Here is a 20,671-nt window from a genome sequence, read left to right on the forward strand (position 1 = left end):
CACCACCACCACCACCACCACTGCTGCTGCTATTGCTGCAAATACTACTAATACTAACCTTACTACTACTGCTGCTATCACCAACATTGCTACTGCTACTACCATCACTAACATTACTATTGCTGCTGCTGCTGCTGCTGCTGCTGCTGCTACTACTACTACTACTACTACTACTACTACTACTACTACTACTACTACTACTACTACTACTAATGTATGCCCTTTTATTTCAGGACCAGATCTATGGAAGTCGAGAGTCCCCGTTGTTAACCCAGGCTAGTATCCAGACAAGAGGTCGAAGACAACACAGACCTGAAATCACAAAACCCACCAAGTCTTCATCAGATCTATACTCAGGTAAACTATGGTTCTATATTGGTGTGTTGTTGGCAGGATTGAAGATTTCTGGTGTGACTTTTGTAAAATGCACTTCAATTGCAACCGTTTGAAAATAAGGGGTCTTATTTCTCTTCTTCCAAACTTGGGAAACTGAGTGATCCTGAGGCCTTTATACAGATCCTGTATTGATCTCCATCTCTATGGAGTATGATTAAACCAAAAGCAGCTAAGTGATGAAGGACAACAGACGAGAAACTTTATCAGGGTTTTATAGTTTTCTCCTAAGGATCTGAACTGCATATTAGCTTATGGTTCTTCCTCTCCTTTTACTTGTCCCCTATTCAATTTTAATGATTACCAGTTGGGCCTGCTTTAAAATTTAAATTTTCAAAGCTCAAAATCCTACTGGGGCAGATTTACTTCTCAATCAAATGATTTTCAAATTTGGTCCCCACCATGCTGTTCCAAATGTCTTTTACTATGATCTTGGACCAGTCAGAACTTTGTGAGTGAATCTGGTTGATGGGAACTAAAAGAATCCCATTGTGTATATGTGTATGTATGGGCCATTTTTAACACAACCTGTTACTTTTTCAAAATTTTATGCTACTTATGAAATTGATCTGGTAACCCTGCCAATCTCTACAATTCATGCGCAATGTGGATTTAACTGTAATTCACAACAAGCGTTATCAATAGTTGTTTTATCTTTTGTTTTACAGCTTATTTTATATTCTGGTAGAAGGTTGAAATGTATGTTGAAAATTGGGATGAAGAGTATGTTTAAGTAAAGTTTCCTTTTTGAGTAATGCTGACTCTCCGGGCCTGTTTCCTGGTTTCCATGGCATATAAATTCCCTACTTGGATGGGATGCCGGTCCATCACAGAATTACTCATTTTTGCCAGCCAAGTGGACTGGAGCAACGTGAAATGAAGTGTTTTGCTCAAGAACACAACGCGTCTCCTGGTCCAGGAACTGAAACCATAATCTTATGATCATGAGTCCTACACCCTAACCACTAAGCCATGAGCCTCCACACAGAGTTTGTTTAGGTGTGTAATGTAAGGAATGAGGAGAATGTCTTTCGATAAAGTAGAGAATGTGGAGTGGAGTGTGTAATGGAAATTTATCAAAACATCTTATTATTTTCACAAATACTCCAAATGCATCTTTAAATTTTACTGATGTAAGTTCACTATGTGATAGGGTTTTGGTGCAATGTTTGTAACAAAAAAATTGTGACACTGTTCTTGTTTTCTCTCCTTAGGTTCATCACCTCGTTGTGAGATATGCCGTTCTCAGTCTCAAGATGTAGATGATCGCATGCGTTGGCCAGACAATCGGGGATCATCCGATTACCAATGTACTGAACACCGGAGAGTCCATAGTATAGGCCATATGGAATTCCACCAGTCACAATCTCCAGAATTCATGAGGTCTATATCATGCTCTCCAACACGTGGTGGCAGTAGCCATACAGACAGCACAAAATCAACTTCGGTGGGAGGGTCACCGTCACACAGCCGTCTATACTCTCCGGTACTTTATTTAACAGGAGGCAACAAAGCCTCTGATGAACAGCTTCTAATCTCGCTCTCTCCAGCAGCCGAGGGGAAAGATGATGATGCATTAAAGAAAAACAGTAGTGGGGTTAGTAAAAGTGCATCGGGTACTTCTTTAGACTCTGATCTGTCAGCGGGTTGTCCGTCACATGGACCGTTACCCAATGAAATCGCAGCAACTCGAAATGGAGACATTGCAAATTGCAGCAATTCAACAATGTCTGCAAGTTCCGAAACCTCTCCTGCTGGTGGACGTAAACCAGAATCTTTACCGGCAAGAATGAGGAACTTTGCTGTAAGTATTCAACATATTCTTCCTTTGACTTTTTGTACATTTTGTATTCATTGCCAGTTTACATCTTTCTAACACTGAAATTACAAATGGTATGGAAGTATTGAAACTTATCATAGTCCTTGTCCCTCAACAATATTTATAAATTTTAGTATCTCTCCACTGAACTCTCTTAGTATCTATACTGGAATATCATTTCACCAAAACTCCATAAAATAATTTAGCCTTTATTTTTAAAAAAAGCCCAGCATTTGCTATATTGTATCCTATTCTACCTGGTACTATAGTAGAAGAAAAGACACTTGCCCAAGGTGCTGCACAGTGGAATTGAAGAATCCCAAGCCAGGTGGTTGGGAACTGAATTTCTCAATTACACAACCATACCTGTGTGCATGCACAGAGAGAGAGAGAGAGAGGGAGAAAAGAATATTATGTTCAAAATATGTTAAATTAGTTGTAGCATCTTCAGCAGAAGAGTGTTCAACTAATTTTGCAGATATCAACATGAGTGTTGTTGAAGTTTTGAAGTAGTGAATGTTGTAAGTATGAAAGCTCTCTTGTAGCAGACTGAGGTAAGCAGGCTGTATAGTTTATATGGAAGATGGAATAATCCCATAAATTCTCCATGGAGAATTACATTCTGTGAAAAGAGGCCCTCACAAACTGAAGTTAAGATACAATAATTGCATTACATTTGATCATAAAAATTGTAGCATTCATGTAGAAAACTGGAAAATGGAACAAAATGAAGAAAAAAGAAACTTTAATGCATCCTAGTATTTTGAAGAGAATCACATTAAACACAAAGAACTGAAATAAGATGTGAGGAAATGAAAGCCCATAGATATTGATAATCCTTTCAAATGTCCCATTCACAATGAAGTTTGTCTATCTAAGGTTGGTCATGTTAGCTACTGAATGCTACAGGAATGAAAGCAAGATAATAATATGAGCGCTCAGAAAGTGCAAGCCTCTGCCAAGGCAACACCAACATCCTCTCAACAATTAGCCAGAGATGATTTTTAAAATGAGAGTATCTGAAATAAACTCAACGGCTCTCACAAACTAGAATACGGAAAATGAACCCAACCGCTCACAAAAATTAAGTAAAAAAAAACAGGAAAAATAATCCAGAATCCTTGTCCGGTACAGGATTGATGCCAAAATCTAATCAGTTTGTGCCAGTCTTGAGACCAAATATCCCTGGAAATTTCATCTGAGTCCATCCTGCGGTTCTTGAGATATCTTGTTCACGGACAAACAAACAAACATGATTGAAAACAATACCTCTGCCTAAGGCAGAGGTAATAAATCTTCATGTAAACTGAAATAAGATAAATCTACCAATGTCACAAATACCTTTTGAGGACCTAAAGAGACATATGTCTGTATATAATAGCAAATGTCATGATTCTTCATTGCATTTAACTAAGAGATATGTAACAGTTGTGATAGAAACCTGCACATGATAAACTCGTTATCTGAGGTAAGAAAACAAACAAAAAAACTTATTTCACTTTGTAGCTCATTGAATATCAATAGCCATAATCCTTTCTATTATAGGCACAAGGCCTAAAATTTGGGGTGGGGGAGGGGGGCAGTCGATTACACCGCCCTCAGTTCACAACTGGTACCTAATTTATTGACCCCGAAAGGATGAAAGGCAAAGTCGACCTCAGTGGAATTTGAACTCAGAACATAGCGACGGCAAAATATTGCTATGCATTTCTTTCAGCATGTTAATGATTCTGCCAGCTCGTAATCATTGTAGAAATGACTTCTACATTACAAACTGAACATCGTATTGATGTCCAGTTTATGTATTTATATTGATGACACATCAAATTTTTCACAGGATTCCACAGAAGAGTTTATGGTGCATATTGGATATTAACTGGCAATCTTTCACACCTGATGCCGAAGTATTGGAAAGGTGACTGTCTCAGTATGGAAGCTCATCTTATCAAGTATTGCATGTGATGAGTTGGTCTTATCTGCCTTGATAATGTCAGGCTTCCTAAACATCAACCATACCAGTTTTGGTGGTCCTGCAAAAGTCATCAGCATTCTTTCATACCCAGCAAATAAAAAAACAATTTTTAAATTATAGTGAATTAGTTCTCAATTCTCTCCACTTTGATTATCAGGACACCAGTAGTCAGTAAGGAACAACATGCTTCTTGTGTTGATCTCCTGATATGTGAATTTATAATATTGTGCCAAATATTGTACAATTCAAGTACCTAAGATCATAATTTTCCAAACTAACTATCGTCATAGCTGTGTGGTTAAGAAATTCCTTATGCAACCATATAGCTTTGGGCTCATTCCTCATACCATGGCCAAGTGTCCTTTACTACAGCTCCAGGCTGATCACTACAATGTGAGTGAAAAAGGCATATAAATTGTAAAAATTCCATTTTGCGTGTGTGTGTGTGTGTACATGTGCACTCATGCTTGAGAGTGTTTGTCATGTGTATGTCTTCCCATATGTGTCTTCACATTGTATACATGTTTGAAGTGTAAAATCAATTAGGCAGCGCCAAGTTCTATGCCTGCCATAAAAATGTGTCTAGACACTGCACAGTTCATCATGCAAAAGACCAGTGGAGTAGGTATTCTTACTTGGTGCAAGTAAGAATTGGCAATAACAAGGATATACGGTCATAGGATGCTACTTCAACAATGTATCATCCAAAATTAAATGCAGTTGTAAAAATGATAACAGTAATGATAAAGATAAGCCAGAGGTACAGGACTTGACTACACTTAATTCAGAAATATACATTCCAAATTTGAATCTAGTTTGGAATCACATACACACAAGCAAGATGACACCTGATGATCAAACTTATTAAGAAGCAATCATCATCATCAACATCATTTAATGTCCGTTTTCCATGCTGGCATGGATTGGACAGTTTGATTGAGGTCAGGAAAGCCAGCGGCTGCACCAGGCTCTGATCTGATCTGGCAATGTTTCTACAGCTGGATGCCCTTCCTAACGCCAACCACTCTGAAAGTGTAGTGGGTGCTTTTTACATGCCACCAGCACAGAAGCCAATGTTGATTATAAATACTGTAAAAAAAAATGAATTTAATACCAATAAAATATTTTGGTGCATATGTACTTTGGATGAAGTAAGAAGAAAATCATTTAAGCAATGCCAGGTATGGCTCATGTAGTTAAGAAATTTGCATCCCACACACACACACACTATTTCAAATTCAGTCCCACTACCTGGCACTTTGAATACATGTCTTCTGTTATAGTTCAGGGTCAAACAAAGCTTTGTAGGTGGATTTGGTTGATGGAAACTGAAAGAAGCCCATTGTGTATGTATGTGTTTGTATCTCCTTATATATATATAAAAGACAAAAAAGAGTGAAAAAACTACAGAAGGCTTGTGTTATATAAATCCTTAAAAATGTTTTAGCCCGAAGGCCGTGGCCATGCTGGGGCACCACATTTAAAGAATATATTTAAATAGTTATATTAGAAAAATGTTATAAAATTTTGCGTATAGTAATATAGTTTTGGGAGGAATAACCGGTTTCGTATTTTCTTTTCAAATTTCTTTACCTATATTGAGCATGTCTTCACTATGTTGTGAAATGTAGAGTTCCAGACAGGGGAAGGTAATCAAGGATTTTTCTGGTATAAGGGAGATAATCAAAAATGTTGGGAATGACTAGGTTTAGAAGGGATAGAATAGAATTGTAAAAAATATAAAGCAAAACCCAACTACTTGTAACATTCTATTCCTTCTAAACCTAGTCATTCCCAAACTGCTAAGTTACAGAGACATAAACACACCAGCATTGTCAAGTAATGGTGGGAAGGATAACACAGACGCACAAATACTCACACACACACACACACACACACACATATGACGAGCTTCTTTCAGTTTCCATCTACCAAATCCAATCACTCACAAGGCTTTGGTTGGCCCGAGGCTACAGTAGAAGACACTTTCCCAAGGTGCTATGCAGTGGGACTGAACCCGGAACCATGTGGTTGGTAAGCAAGCTACTTACCACACAGCCATTCCTATATATATGTATGTATAAACAGATATATATATATATATATATATATATATATATATAAATAAATAAATAAATACATAGCAAAGTTTGCTTTCCAGCCATGAGATTTCTGGTTCAGTCTCACTGCATGTCACTTTGGGCAAGTGTCTTCTACTATATTCCTGTATTGACCAAAGCCTTCTAAGTAGATTTGGTAGACAGAAACTGAATGAAGCCTGTCATATCTGTATACACACACGTGTGTGTGTGTGAGTATTTGTGTTTGTGTTTGAGTCTTCTTGTCTTGATACCATGTGATAGTTGTTAACGATTATCACCATCGTACATGAGGCATCGTTTGTTTCTCTGAAAATATGTTCTGGCAAACACAGAAAAGTGAATGCTAATATGATGATAATGATACACACACACACACACACACACACACACATATGACGAGCTTCTTTCAGTTTCCATCTACCAAATCCAATCACTCACAAGGCTTTGGTTGGCCCGAGGCTACAGTAGAAGACACTTTCCCAAGGTGCTATGCAGTGGGACTGAACCCGGAACCATGTGGTTGGTAAGCAAGCTACTTACCACACAGCCATTCCTATATATATGTATGTATAAACAGATATATATATATATATATATATAATATATATATATATAAATAAATAAATACATAGCAAAGTTTGCTTTCCAGCCATGAGATTTCTGGTTCAGTCTCACTGCATGTCACTTTGGGCAAGTGTCTTCTACTATATTCCTGTATTGACCAAAGCCTTCTAAGTAGATTTGGTAGACAGAAACTGAATGAAGCCTGTCATATCTGTATACACACACGTGTGTGTGTGTGAGTATTTGTGTTTGTGTTTGAGTCTTCTTGTCTTGATACCATGTGATAGTTGTTAACGATTATCACCATCGTACATGAGGCATCGTTTGTTTCTCTGAAAATATGTTCTGGCAAACACAGAAAAGTGAATGCTAATATGATGATAATGATACACACACACACACACACACACACACTCTCTCTCTCTCTGTCTCTCTCATACATGCACACACACACAGACACGTGATGATTATAAGTTCATAATAATAGGTAGTGGAATAACACGTATTCAAAGCTGAGTCCATGTGACTCACTTCTTGGAGTTTCTTACTGCTGCTCATATATGTGTGTTTATATATGTGTACATGTGTGTATATGTGTGTGTGTGTGTGCACGTGCATGTATGTATGTTGCTCTCAGTATATGTATGTATTCATTAATTTACCTAGTTATGTTTTACACATTTGTTCATTTGTGTATATATGTGCTCTCATTTATGTATACATAAGTGATTGATGCATCCTTTCCTATTACTTTCTCCCATCTTTAAACACGCACCACCTTATGTATATCACTATATGTATATATATGCGCACATGTGTGTGTGTGCATTTCAATGATCAATGCTTCCTCCCCCCCCATTGCACCCTTCTCCCCTGTAAACAACGCAGCCACTGTTTCTCTTGCTTTGTCATTAACTCATAATTAATTAACTGCTTGCTGGTCACTTGGTTTATTCTCCTCATCAACTCTCCTCTCTCCCACTCCACCTAATCCCTCCCCCCTCCACCGTCACCAATCCCTCAACAAACACACACATACAAAAACCTCCTCCTACTTCACCATAAGCCAGGGTGGATGGGTAACTGTGCAAGTATTGGTTCTCTAGCAACTTCCTTTTCATCTATTGAATGCAATGTCCTCCTACCCCTCTTTCTATCAGATGTACAAATCACACACATACACACACACACATGTACAAACGCACACACAAGTAGATTCATACACATTGAACAAAAAAACATATACATACATACATATATACATACATACATATATACATACATATATACATACATATATTTACACATGCATACACACACACACACACATACACGATACACATACATACAGACAACACACGTATGCAAACATTTATGAACATAAATACAGTCACAGATGTATATATGCAGATGCATACACACACGCCTATACATGCACTCCAGCTCTATTTCTCTCATTGTTCATCATAGGAAACGGTGAATGCATACACTTATTGTTCCAGTGTTTACCATTTCAATCAAAACACAAAACTGTTCACCAATAGACCTACAGATCAACAAACTAGCTACCCCAATTGACCACCCAGCCAACAGATCAACTACTCTTATTGACCAACCAACTGACCAACCAACAGACCAACTATTCCTATTGAACGATTTTCACAAGTACAGTCATTTCAATTAGAAAGACATCCACAGTAGTTCTATCTGATCTGATCTGGTTATTTATATGTTCTCTGTGGAATCCCAGAACCAGTCAACAAGTGGAATGGTGGTGGGTTAGAGGAACAGCCTGCACCACCCCTCCTTATACTCACACATGAGCCCATGTGATATTTTAAAATAATACCACAGTACAATATCTTTTTATTATCAGTACCAATTGTTGACTTTGTAACACCTTACATACTGGTCTATCTTTTGAGGGGTTGACCGAAAACTAAGCTTGTCAGTTCTAAGTTGAACACTTGCATGGCTGTGTTCAAGATAGAACTCACCAGATAAACAAATGCTTGCTGTTCCAGGCTGAGCCCACACTATGGCACTCTGGGTTAATGTCTTTGACTATAGCAGCCTTGGCTTTGCGAGAGAAATTAGTTGGGTGGAATCGGGCAGAAGTCTGTTACAAGGACCTTTCCTGTTCTTGAGGGGAAGGCTTAATATATCTCTCAGTTTAGCTCCACCACTGAGCTCATGGGTGTCATTGTGGGTCTACTCTGTTTCAAGCATTCTTACCAAATCTGCAATATTAGAAGCCCTAAAAAGGTGTTGCTGTGAGTTCTGCCCTTTCTGACTAAGCCATAAAAATACTTTAATATTCAGTGCAGTGTGACAGAGATCTAATCCCACCAAAGTTCTAAATCAATTAGGAAATTACTAATGTAGTTAGTCAAGTATTCGTTCTTCCATAGGTTTAAGATCCTGTTTTACTGACCTCTTGATCATAAGTTGAAATCTTACTACTAACATTGTTTTGTTCACTAGTTTGTGTGACAGAAAAAAAAAAGATCCTGCTCTTTACTTAATAGTCGTGTAGCTATTGATGGGAAGGAGCAGCTTTCCAGCTGTGGAAATATGTTTTCTAGCTGTGGAAATATATGTTCTAAAGGAAACCAAATCTACCTGGAAGACAGGGAAAATGGATGCGAAACACTAACAGATAGAAATAAAAAATACTAACTACTTTAAGAGTTTTAATATAGGTTTGAATTGAAATGCAAGTATTAAGAGGTTGATAGTTTAACACAGTACATCAACATCAAAATAAAAATCGAATGGAAATTGTAGTTGTGATACCCGTGCCGGTGGCACATAAAAAGCACCATCCGAACGTGGCCAATGCCAGCGCTGCCTTGACTGGCATCCATGCCTGTGGCATGTAAAAAGCACCAACCGATCATGGCCGTTGCCAGCCTCCTCTGGCCCCTGTACTGGTAGCACATAAAAAGCACCCACTACACTCTCGGAGTGTTTGGCATTAGGAAGGGCATCCAGCTGTAGAAACTCTGCCAGATCAGACTGGAGCCTGGTGCAGCCTCCTGGCTTCCCAGACCCCAGTCAAACTGTCTAACCCATGTTAGCATGGAAAATGGATGTTAAACGATGATGATGTTGATTGGTCAAGATGTGAGTATTAACTGGTTGCTTGGTTCTGACCACTAGCTTGTTGTGTATGTGGAGTGTACTGATGAATTTCTGTGTGACTCACACTCTGGTGTACCCAAAGTTTGGTTTTGTATCCCACACAGATCATATTCATTTTATTGTCATCTTCATCAGCACTCACTTCAACTGTGATGATACCACACTTCATTTCTCTCTGACATCTCATATTAAATCTACATGAACTCCATCAACGTAAATCTCAAAAAATATCCTCTCATGGAGATAAGCCAATCTTGTCTACTTCACCTGCAAAAATACATAATATTATTATAATGCCTCACTCTACAAAACACAAACAGCATGCAGCTAAAACCCTTAAGGTCACTACAAAAGCTAGGCTTCACCATTTCTGAGGATCTTTCCTGCAAACACATACATTCAGTATATTAGAGATTGTATCACTAAAACTGATCTTTCTCTTCAGAGCCAATACTTCAGCCTCCAGCAACTCCTAACATTGTACAGAACTCAAGTGAGACCCACAATGGAGTATAGCTCTCACATCTGAGGCACTATTGCATCACATACAACCATCTTAGGCTGCCTCTAAAGAGAGATTACTCAGCTGGTTGGCAGGAAGTCACTCACATGCACACTCCAGACTTTGTCTCTGATTTTTATACTTTTCCATTACAATAGCTCCTACTCATTGGTGATTGCTGGTCTTGTGTCACCTATACCCAGGTACTCTGAACCCCTCATCTCTACCCCCTTCTCCTGTTGTCACCTATATAGTGTCCATCCTATCCCCTAACCATATGTTAACTACTATGTCCATTCCTTCTCCAAAGAACGCTGCCTGAGGTATCCTTGTATCTCCTCTACTGCAAAACACCTTTGTTTCTCTATTCATACTTTAATTTCTCATTCCTTGGTACAAAGCCATCTCCTTCAATATTTTCCCTCCTCTCAGTTGAGAGGTCTTGTCATGCAAATTACTTGGTGACCTTGCTAGTACTGGTGACACAAAAAAAGCACCTAGTACACCCTGTTAAGTGGTTGACATTAGGAAGGACATCCAGCCATAGAAACCACACCAAAGCAGACAGCAGAGCTTGGTACAGTCTTCTGACTTGCCAGTTCCTGTCAAACCATCCAACCCAAGCCAGCATGGAAAGGAGACATTAAATAATGATGATGATGATGATGGTGATGATAATGTTAATTGCACTGATGTCACCACTCGCAGGAAGCCTGTGAAAGGCTGTGAAAACGTATGAAAACCATTGCCACAAACCTCTACCTGCGGATCAAACCAATTTAAAATTTTGAATAATAAATGTATATGTCTTCTATCAAGCCATGCTCTTTTCTTGTCTCACCTCCCAGCCATGTGAAATAATCCTGTACTTACTGTGTTGTTGCTCTTCTTCTTCTACTACTACTACTACTTGTCTGTGATTGATAACCATGATTAATCTTTCACTCTCATCCCCATATGTGTTTATATCCTGCAAAGGTTTACTGTGTCTCACATCTTTTCAGATTTGATAAAGCATGTAATATACTGCAGTAATATAAGGCTTCTAATATATACCAGTAATATACTACAGTCACTTCAGTCATTTATTTCACAATCCTGAATTGTTGGCCTTGTTAATAATCTAACTGTGTTAATCAACCGTTTTAATGAACACAATTCATTATGAAAACTCTGCAAGCAGAGAGTAACACTCCAACTAATGACTATACACAGTCTTGACAATCTTATACATTTAACTACTTCACCTTCTCTTTGATGTAACTATTCTACATGACCACTACTATTCTACAGCTATTCTCTCTGTCTCTGACTTTACCATTCCATCATAATACCACAGAAACTGTTCTCCCTGGCTCTGAGTTATCAGTTCCTTCTATCTATTGTATTTTTCAGAGAAGCAATAGCTACAGTACAGGTGATGATGGTATGTCATCTGACTACGACGATCATGATGAAACAAATATGGTATGTGGTTGTTGATTTTTTCTCTTTTTAATTACTTAATATGCTAATTACTTGCTGGTTGATGTGTCAAGCTAAAATATCAACAGAGGGCGAGGCAGCTTGGGTTAAAAGGATTGGGATAATGTCTAATATAGACTTTGATGAGGGAGATAAAGAAGCAATTAAGAGAGAGAAAAGAGGCATTAGGTAGATATATATTGGGGTGGTACATCACTTGATAGTTCAATGATGCAATAAACTTTGTAGCAGATAATATAAAAGGAGGGCACCACAAGTTAGTGTAGCAATGGGTGTAGTGATATATAGAATGGTAGTTCAGTGGAGCAGTGGACACTGTAGTAGAGGTAGAAGGAGGACTCAACAAAATTGTAGAACAATGAGTAATGTTACATTGACCAATAGTTCAGTGGAGTAGTAGACACTATAGTAGAAAGATAGGAAGGGAGCTAGAATCTGAAGGGCAGTTTTAATATTCCAAAGTTGTGTTGTTGTTACATAGTTGTACATGTAATGTATACATAATTATATATGTCATGGGACCACATGGCCAACCAGGCTATCAGATGTTACACATCACTGGTCATAATGTACTTTTGCATTGTTTTAGCCTACAAATGATGGCATCCCACTAACTAGACTAATGAGCAAGCCAACATCTTCCTCTGATTGAAAGGGGTCTGGAGCAATGTGAAATAAAGAGTTTTGCTCAAGAACACAATACACTGCCCAGTCAGGAAATTGAACCCATGATCTAAAGATCATGAATGCAACAGTCTAACCACTAAGCCACTTGCCTTCACCAATTGTATATGTATGTGTAGGTAGGTATACATGTCTATGTGTGGAGTGATAATCCATACATCGTTTTAATATTCTCTGGTTGTGTTGCTGTTACATCATTTTATACATGTATGCAGGTGTGGTGTCGGGTGAGTTAATTTATGCATTGCTACAAAACTGTATATTTGTGTTGTTGTTATGTCATTACAGAGACTAAGTCAGAGTTGTCCACGAGGAATGATCACACAACGGTCATTGAGTGTTAATGACAGAAGCAAAGATTTGAGGAATGACCTGAAAAAGAAACTGCTACGTTCTAAGGAGCCAAATTACAGGTCACGGCAGGTCAGTGAACCCTGCTAAAAGCACATACACACACACTCTTTCTCTCTCTCATATGCATACACACATGTACATTGATTTGTATGGTGAATGGTACAAAAAGCATACAAGTTTTGTCACACTTTTGTGACTTGCTTATGGAAATAATTCAGTAAAATTGTCACTGACCAGGTCACAGAATGTCTCAAAAGTTTTTGTTTTTTTTTCATATTCCATAACAGATTGAACTATTAAGTAATATACTAATTGAATATAAGGCTGTGAACTGGCAGAATCATGAGCACACTAGGCGTCATTTTGCCTGTCTTCATGTCGTGAGTTCAAATTCTCCCAAGAAAGTACCAGTCATTTATTCCTCCAACCCCGAAATTGCTGGCCGTGTGCTAAAATTTGAGAACAACATATTAATTTAATATAATAGTGAATTCTTAAATAGCTAAAATGACCCTTCAAGAAATGTAATTGTTTCTATATCTACCCATACAAACACACATTATATAAATGATTTTGCTTTCATGCTACACCACCATCACACAACAGCAACACAATTACAGCAGTATAAGCATTCTACTTTCTATTTCAGATGAACCAAGATGTATCCGATGTCCATGGTGTAATAGGAAGCCCAGAAATATTTAATAGGTGTAAGTTGGTTTTGTTTCTCCTAGAGAGCCATTTATCATCATTTTTATGTCTGGAAGGGTTTTGTCCCTTTCACAGTGTCTCATCACTGTGTGATCCTGTGAGTGTGTGTATGTGAACCTGTGTGTTAGTGAGTGTGTGTGTGTTTACAGATGTGGGTTCATATGTCTTTGCATGTATATGTGTGTGTGTGTGTGTGTATATATATATATATATATATATATATATGTATGTATGTATGTGTGTGTGTGCATGGTCGGGTTGTCGGCGACTAAACCAGCAACCCCACCGAGCTTGCTTGGTGAGGAAGGTATTTATTGGACACCCTGCAAGATGAAAAACAAAACCCATCATAGGGCAGAGGAACTCTTGAGAGTCAACGGCCATCCGATAAATGTCTTAAGGCTGTATCATGCGCGGGGACATAGAAATAATCGGACTGAATACCCGATCGCGCGGTTAAACCATTGGGAGTGAAGGACTCCTAGCCTTTGTTAGGGCATCCTTCTAGGAGAAGGTAACTCAGGTAACTGGGATGACTCCAACATAAAACCTGCGGCTCAGTGGTTACCGATGATGTTGACTTGTTCTTCTTTTCGGATTATGGCTGCTGTTGTTTAGTGAGTGGGACTGACTCAGTGCACAGCCTTTCCTCACTTTAAAAAAAATCTTCTTGCACAGGCATTGCACGATAACAACATTGATTAAGCTTCGTGCAATGGCCATACTCGATAACGAGGGGGCAGCCACCATGTGTGTGTATGTATATATGTATGTATCACGGATGTGCCACCTAAGTAGGCACAGGTAGGCAGTGCCTACCTTGAATAAAATAGATCAATAGCAACATTTTCCTTTTATGGCAAAATAGGCACCCAATTCAATAAAATTATTAAGTTTACTGATTGCTATGGATAAAATGCAAAATATTCGCTCCTACTTTTCAATCTCAGTATTTAAACTATGCATAGTACTGCTGTAGTACATGTGCTGCGTACACTCCTACAACATTTTCTTTACACGCTGTAAAGGCAGAAGTAAACCTGCCTTCAACTCAGTTGCACACCTATGTTTCGCTTATTTTTTGTGTGTTTTACTACATAAAGGTCACCAACTGCCTACCCTAAGTAGTTACTGATGGCACATGCCTGGTGTGTGTGTGTGTGTGTGTGGAAGAAAGGAAGGAAGGATGGATGCATGCATGTATGCATGCATTTGAAGGTGGCAAACTGGCATAGCCATTATCATGCCTGACAAACTGCTTGGTTGCATTTCTGCCATCTTTATATTCTGAGTTCAAATTCTGCCGAGGTCGATAAACTAAGTATCAGTTGAACACTGGGGTTGATGTAATTGGCTTGTCTACTTCCCCCAAATTTCAGGCTTTGTGTCAATTGTAGAAATAATATATATATATATATATATATATGTATTTGTGTGTGTGTGTGTGTGTGGAGGGATGTCTGTGTATGTGTGCACATTAGTCTATACATAATCTGCTCTACCATCTGATATTCCATTTTTTCTATCATCCAGGCAAATACCAAGTGACAAATTCCCAGAATTCCATAGCCTCTACTGTAGATGGCATGCCTCTCTACTCTGGCCCATTTTTAGGGCAGGCTAGGGTACATACTGACTATGACCCTGAGCCACAGGAGAAAGATGCTTTAGTATTAAGGGTGAGTGACAAAATATTTTTATTTTTATCTGTGGCTACAGATTTGTGCTTTTCTAATAGATGCATTGTAGAAATATCAGAAAATCAGTCATTGCAATACATGTGTGTGTGTAAAACTGCTCTCACTCGCTCCAAATATACATGCACACTCTTATGCATAATTTTACACACATACCAACACATATTTTGTTATAAAAAATGATACCAAAACAGACACAACAACCTGGTGTAGTCTTCTACCTTTCAAACCGTCCAACCCATGCCAGCATGGAAGACAGATGTTAAGTGATGATGATGATTGCCATGATAGATTGTTAGCCACTACACACATTTTTTCTCTCCTTTTTTGCTCTCTTTTTTTCCCTCCTTTTTTTCTCTCCTTGTTTTTTCTGTGTACCTTTCTGTAGAAGAGCATAGGCTCGAAACATAAAAGATTTTTTCTATTCCTGAGCGCTATACTAATATGTCTGTTTGTTTTGTACACCACCTGTCTTCGTCTTTTGTTTTTTTTCGTAAACTTTCCCTATATATATATATATATATATATATACATGCACATACACATATACAAACATACATACAACATGGAAGCTGTACTCACATCACAACGCAATGACAAAATAAACATGCTTGCAACAAACACACTAAAGAATTAACATGTGACTGCTCAAGGTGAAAAAGAAAGTGAAGACTTTGGTGATAAAGCCTACAAAAATTTGACCACTTTTATAAGAAACAACACAGATGTCAGATCTAGTATGGTTTCTGAAGATGAAAATGTAAAGGTCTGGAAATGTTGAATACAAATATAAAAACTTTATTGTTCCAAATTAACCAACAGCAAGAACATGAAAATGTGAAAAATCTGTAATATGAAAGATAAAACTTGAACGAAGTTGGGTTTTTAATGAAGCACAAACACACATAAGTATACACCCACCTACAGACACAGACAGACAGACACACACACACACACACACACACACATATATTGAGACCTTTGGAGATATGCTGTGCTTGAGAAGACCTGCCAAGCCAAGTGAGACTGTAACCGTGGCCTATGCCAGTGCAGCATAACCAACCCATTTAAGAGTACCCTTCAATCACTGGGTAATAAACTGTGCTTGTGAAGACCTATTGAATCAAGTGAAGTCATTGTCGTGACCGATGACAGTACCACCTGATAAGCACCCATGCCAGTGGCACATAAAAAGCACCATTCGAGTATAGTTATTGTCAGTGCCATGTGACTAGCTCCCATGCCAATGGCACATAAAAAACACCATTCAGGCATGGTTGATACCAGTAACACCTGACTGGCCCTTGTGCCAGTGGCACATAAAAAGCACTCACTACACTCTCAGAGTGGTTGGTGTTAGGAAGGGCATCCAGCTGTAGAAACTTTGCCAGATCAGATTGGAGCCTGGTGCAACCTTCTGGCTTGCCAGCCCTCAGTCAAACCGTCCAACCCATGCCAGCATGGAAAGCGGATGTTAAACGACAATGATGATATATATATATATGCATATACATATAAGGGAGTGCTGAAAAGTTCTTGGCTTTAGGGTATGGTGAAAGGCCTGGTTGGAAACCCAATCTTCCAAGTTCTTTTACAGAGCTTAGGAAAACTGAAGGACCACTGCAATAAGAGTGTGAATCTAAGAGGGGAATATGTTGAATAAAATCATAATTAACTGATCTTCCAGTATTTTCTTTTACCCAAAGCCCAGGAACTTTTCAGCACTCCCTTGTGTGTATATATATATATACTTATATATATCATTTGTCTGTGTATGTTTCTCAACCTGTCTGTCTGCCTCCTGCCCAACAACACACAGACACACACACACACAAACACATCATAACAGTATCTTCATCTTGTCAACAGAATTCCCATTAATTCTTTTCCTTTTCTCTCCTGCCACCACCATTTGCAGAAAGGTGACATTATCCAAGTGATGAGTATGATTCAGCCAGGAATCTGGAAAGGTATGTTGAGACAAAAAGTTGGTAACTTCCGGTTTTCACATGTTGAAATGATTAGTGATGACACTCCGCGTGGCCAACGCAAGGAGAGAATTCATCGAAGAAGGAACTCACAGCGGTCGAAACCACGTAATGTTGAGGAACTGATGCAGCGCATTGGTTTAGAGGTATGTAATACTCCCTACATTAAGTACTGTTGCCTGCCTCTTTTATTTATATACAAAATATATTTATTGAACTTTTATAGAAGTTCCTACCATTAATGGTTATATTTACATGCCGAAATCTACCAGTAAATAATTGTTAGTTTTTTTAAAAAACCATTAAAGATATTATTTACTCTTATTATATTAAGTATGTAACATAGAAGTACGTAGCATCTCTTTATTTTATATATGTAGTACAAGCCGCAAGCTTGTCAGATAAAAGGTGGCGAGCTGGTAGAAACGTTAGCACACCAGGTGAAATGCTTTGCAGAATTTTGTCTGCCATTATGTTCTGAGTTCAAATTCCGCCGAGGTCGGCTTTGCCTTTCATCCTTTCGGGGTCGATAAATTAAGCACCAGTTACGCACTGGGGTCGATGTAATCGACTTAATCCCTTTGTCTGTCCTTGTTTGTCCCCTCTATGTTTAGCCCCTTGTGGGCAATAAAGAAATAAGAAACGTTAGTATGTCAGACAAAATTCTTAGTAGCATTTCTTCCAGCTTCATGTTCTGCCAAAGTTGACTTTGCCTTTCGTCCTCTCAAAGTCAATAAAATAAGTACATTAGCCGCAGTTGAGCACTGTGGTCGATGTAATCAACTTAGTCCTGCCCCTAAAATTGCAGGCCTTGTGTCAAAATTTGATACCATTTTTTATATGCAGTATTTACAGGATACTCAGTACTGCCTACTTTTGTTACATAATCGTTTGGAGCTAAACACTTGTAGTCATTGATTTAAAAGTATGTAGTACTTTGGTTTCTAATGTTTAACTCTTAGGCATTCAGATTACTTTGTCCAGTGTAATGCCTATTTATTCCCATTGTCTTAAATTGATCATGCATTATCTTGTAGCTTTGAGAGTTCAATAATATGATTGCTGAATTTGTAGAATGTCACTGTAGGGTAGGTGTAAGAGATCAGATCTGGCTGGTTTGAACACAAAACAGATAAAATATTTGAACCAGCTATGGCCAGTTTAAATGCTAAAGGGTTAATAGTATGAGTACTCCTTGTGTTAGTTATTTGTTTGAGACATTTGTAGTTTTATCAATGTATATTAGTCATTATCCCTTTCATGTGTTTAGGGTCCACAGATAAATATTTCTGTACTGTATTAAGTATATTGAACATAAACTTTCATCCTGGGTGATAACTTTTTCCAGCTGCAAATAATGTATTTTAGCTGCAAATAATGTATCAGTTGTTGACTCTACAGAGCAGATACTCTTTGCACTAGTGAAATGTGTAACACTCTTGTACCTATATACAGCTAAGTAGACTGGAACTGATGATAGATAAGTACCTAGATTAGAAACAGAGTAAAAAAGTAAATGGCAGCACACCTATCACTTGCAAGGGAGTATGCCTTGGTAACATGCACCATTTTTTTCTCTAATTGTCTTGGGTGGCTATGTAGTTGTGTACAGATATAGACATCCTCTCAAGCCTCCCATATTTAGCTGAGCAGAACATCTAGTATGTGACAACTGGAGGGAGAGAGGGCTGCACCAGTTTTGGGTTGGTACTCATTTCAGCTGAACAGACTGGAGCAATTTGAAATGGAAGTGCTTTGCTCAACAGAAACAATGCATTTCTTGGTCCAGAAATTGAACCTATGACCTCATGAGTGTGTGTCCAGCACTTGAACCATGAGGCCACACATGTTCAGTATACTAAACAGCAATACCTAATTACTACAATGGACTGTTAATAATTAGATGTCTTTGACACACATACATTGCAATAGCAAAAGCTCTAAATGAAATGACAAACTCTTGTCTAGATGTAAGATGTTCTGTTAATTTAACTGTCCCAGATGTTTCACAATATGTCAGTAAATTATTCCCAAATTCTTAATCATGTTACATTCTTCATAAATCTATTTGTACATGTCTGCCTTCACTTCTCATGAATTCCTTTCTATTTCTTTCCTCTATTCCTTCACACCACAACAAATCACCATGCTGGCTTGCAGCATTTAACGAGTATTTTCTTGTTGAATGGATACGACAAACTGGAAACGTTTGTTGATATTGATGAAGATGACCTCAGCGAGTTGAATATTCGTGATACAGAACAACGTGCCAAACTTTTGACTGCAGCGGAGCTCCTTGTCGATTGTAATTGTGAGTACTCTTTTCTTACTTAATTTTTAACTCATGCGTTTTTAGCACTTTGCTTACGAATGTGGCAGTTTATGCTTAGGTATCAGTCAATAAACAATTTGACTAATTTCCAAGTATTGTTGTTACTGTCTAGTAATCCTTACCATTCAATAAGTTATACACTCAGTGAAACTTGTACATATGTATCTTCAAGAGAAATACATTAGTGTGGCTTTTCATTGTTTATTCCACATCTGTCAAAGATCTAGAACCCATTGGGCTGTTGAGAATGAAGTATTGTTGTTGCTATAGACACAGGAGAATGGACTATTTACAGCCAGGTGAACTGAGCTGTTGATAATAAGTGTTATTGTCATAAAAACAGATTGGTAGACTATCTACTTAGAAACTGTTGTTGCTTGAAAATTCTTGCTAACATTGGATCTCTATGAGGTCACTTGATCAGTTAGAAACAACAACCAAATCTCCTTCATATTGCACTACACTATCTTAAAGGGGAATGACTCACTGGCTTATGTAATTCTAGATAGACATGTCTGGTAAAAAGAAAAAGTTTTGCTTGATTGGAGCTGATCTGGAGCTAAACGATAGTATCTGTTTAAAACAGAGAGGGGGGAGGGAGAAGTTTAGGATTAAAAAAATACACAAGGGAAGTAACTCTGTGAATGCACTCCTGATTTTCTCTTCTTTTCCTGAAATATTAATTTTGATGGAAAATTTGTAGTGGTTATGCTCAAACCTGGATCAGCTCTGATTGAACAGACATATAAGCAAAGGTATTCCATCTATGACCATCCCATATTTTATTCAGCATCATGCGCTAGGAATAAATTATAATATGCTTTTTTTCTTTCTCTTTTTAAAGATAGCAGGGTATAATTTGAAGGCAATTTGACTATTATTTCTATTATGTTCAGTGACTACATAGAGGTTGTCATATTCTTT

The 20,671-nt window shown here is 38.1% G+C and overlaps 1 protein-coding gene across 5 annotated transcripts in view; it reads left to right on the top strand.

Annotated features, from left to right (window-relative positions):
• LOC115232652 (SAM and SH3 domain-containing protein 1) overlaps positions 1-20,671 on the top strand; it is a 382,483-nt gene that overhangs the window by 353,928 nt on the left and 7,884 nt on the right. For all 5 annotated transcript variants that reach the window (XM_029802657.2, XM_029802662.2, XM_029802660.2 and 2 more), the window contains 8 exons: positions 234-357; positions 1,608-2,197; positions 11,892-11,963; positions 12,954-13,088; positions 13,669-13,729; positions 15,264-15,409; positions 17,346-17,561; positions 19,576-19,726. In XM_029802657.2, the coding sequence (XP_029658517.1) occupies positions 234-357; positions 1,608-2,197; positions 11,892-11,963; positions 12,954-13,088; positions 13,669-13,729; positions 15,264-15,409; positions 17,346-17,561; positions 19,576-19,726 (1,495 nt within the window). The remainder of the gene's footprint in view (positions 1-233; positions 358-1,607; positions 2,198-11,891; positions 11,964-12,953; positions 13,089-13,668; positions 13,730-15,263; positions 15,410-17,345; positions 17,562-19,575; positions 19,727-20,671) is intronic.

This window comes from Octopus sinensis, linkage group LG2 (genome assembly GCF_006345805.1).
Source record: "Octopus sinensis linkage group LG2, ASM634580v1, whole genome shotgun sequence".
NCBI classification, from domain to species: domain Eukaryota; kingdom Metazoa; phylum Mollusca; class Cephalopoda; order Octopoda; family Octopodidae; genus Octopus; species Octopus sinensis.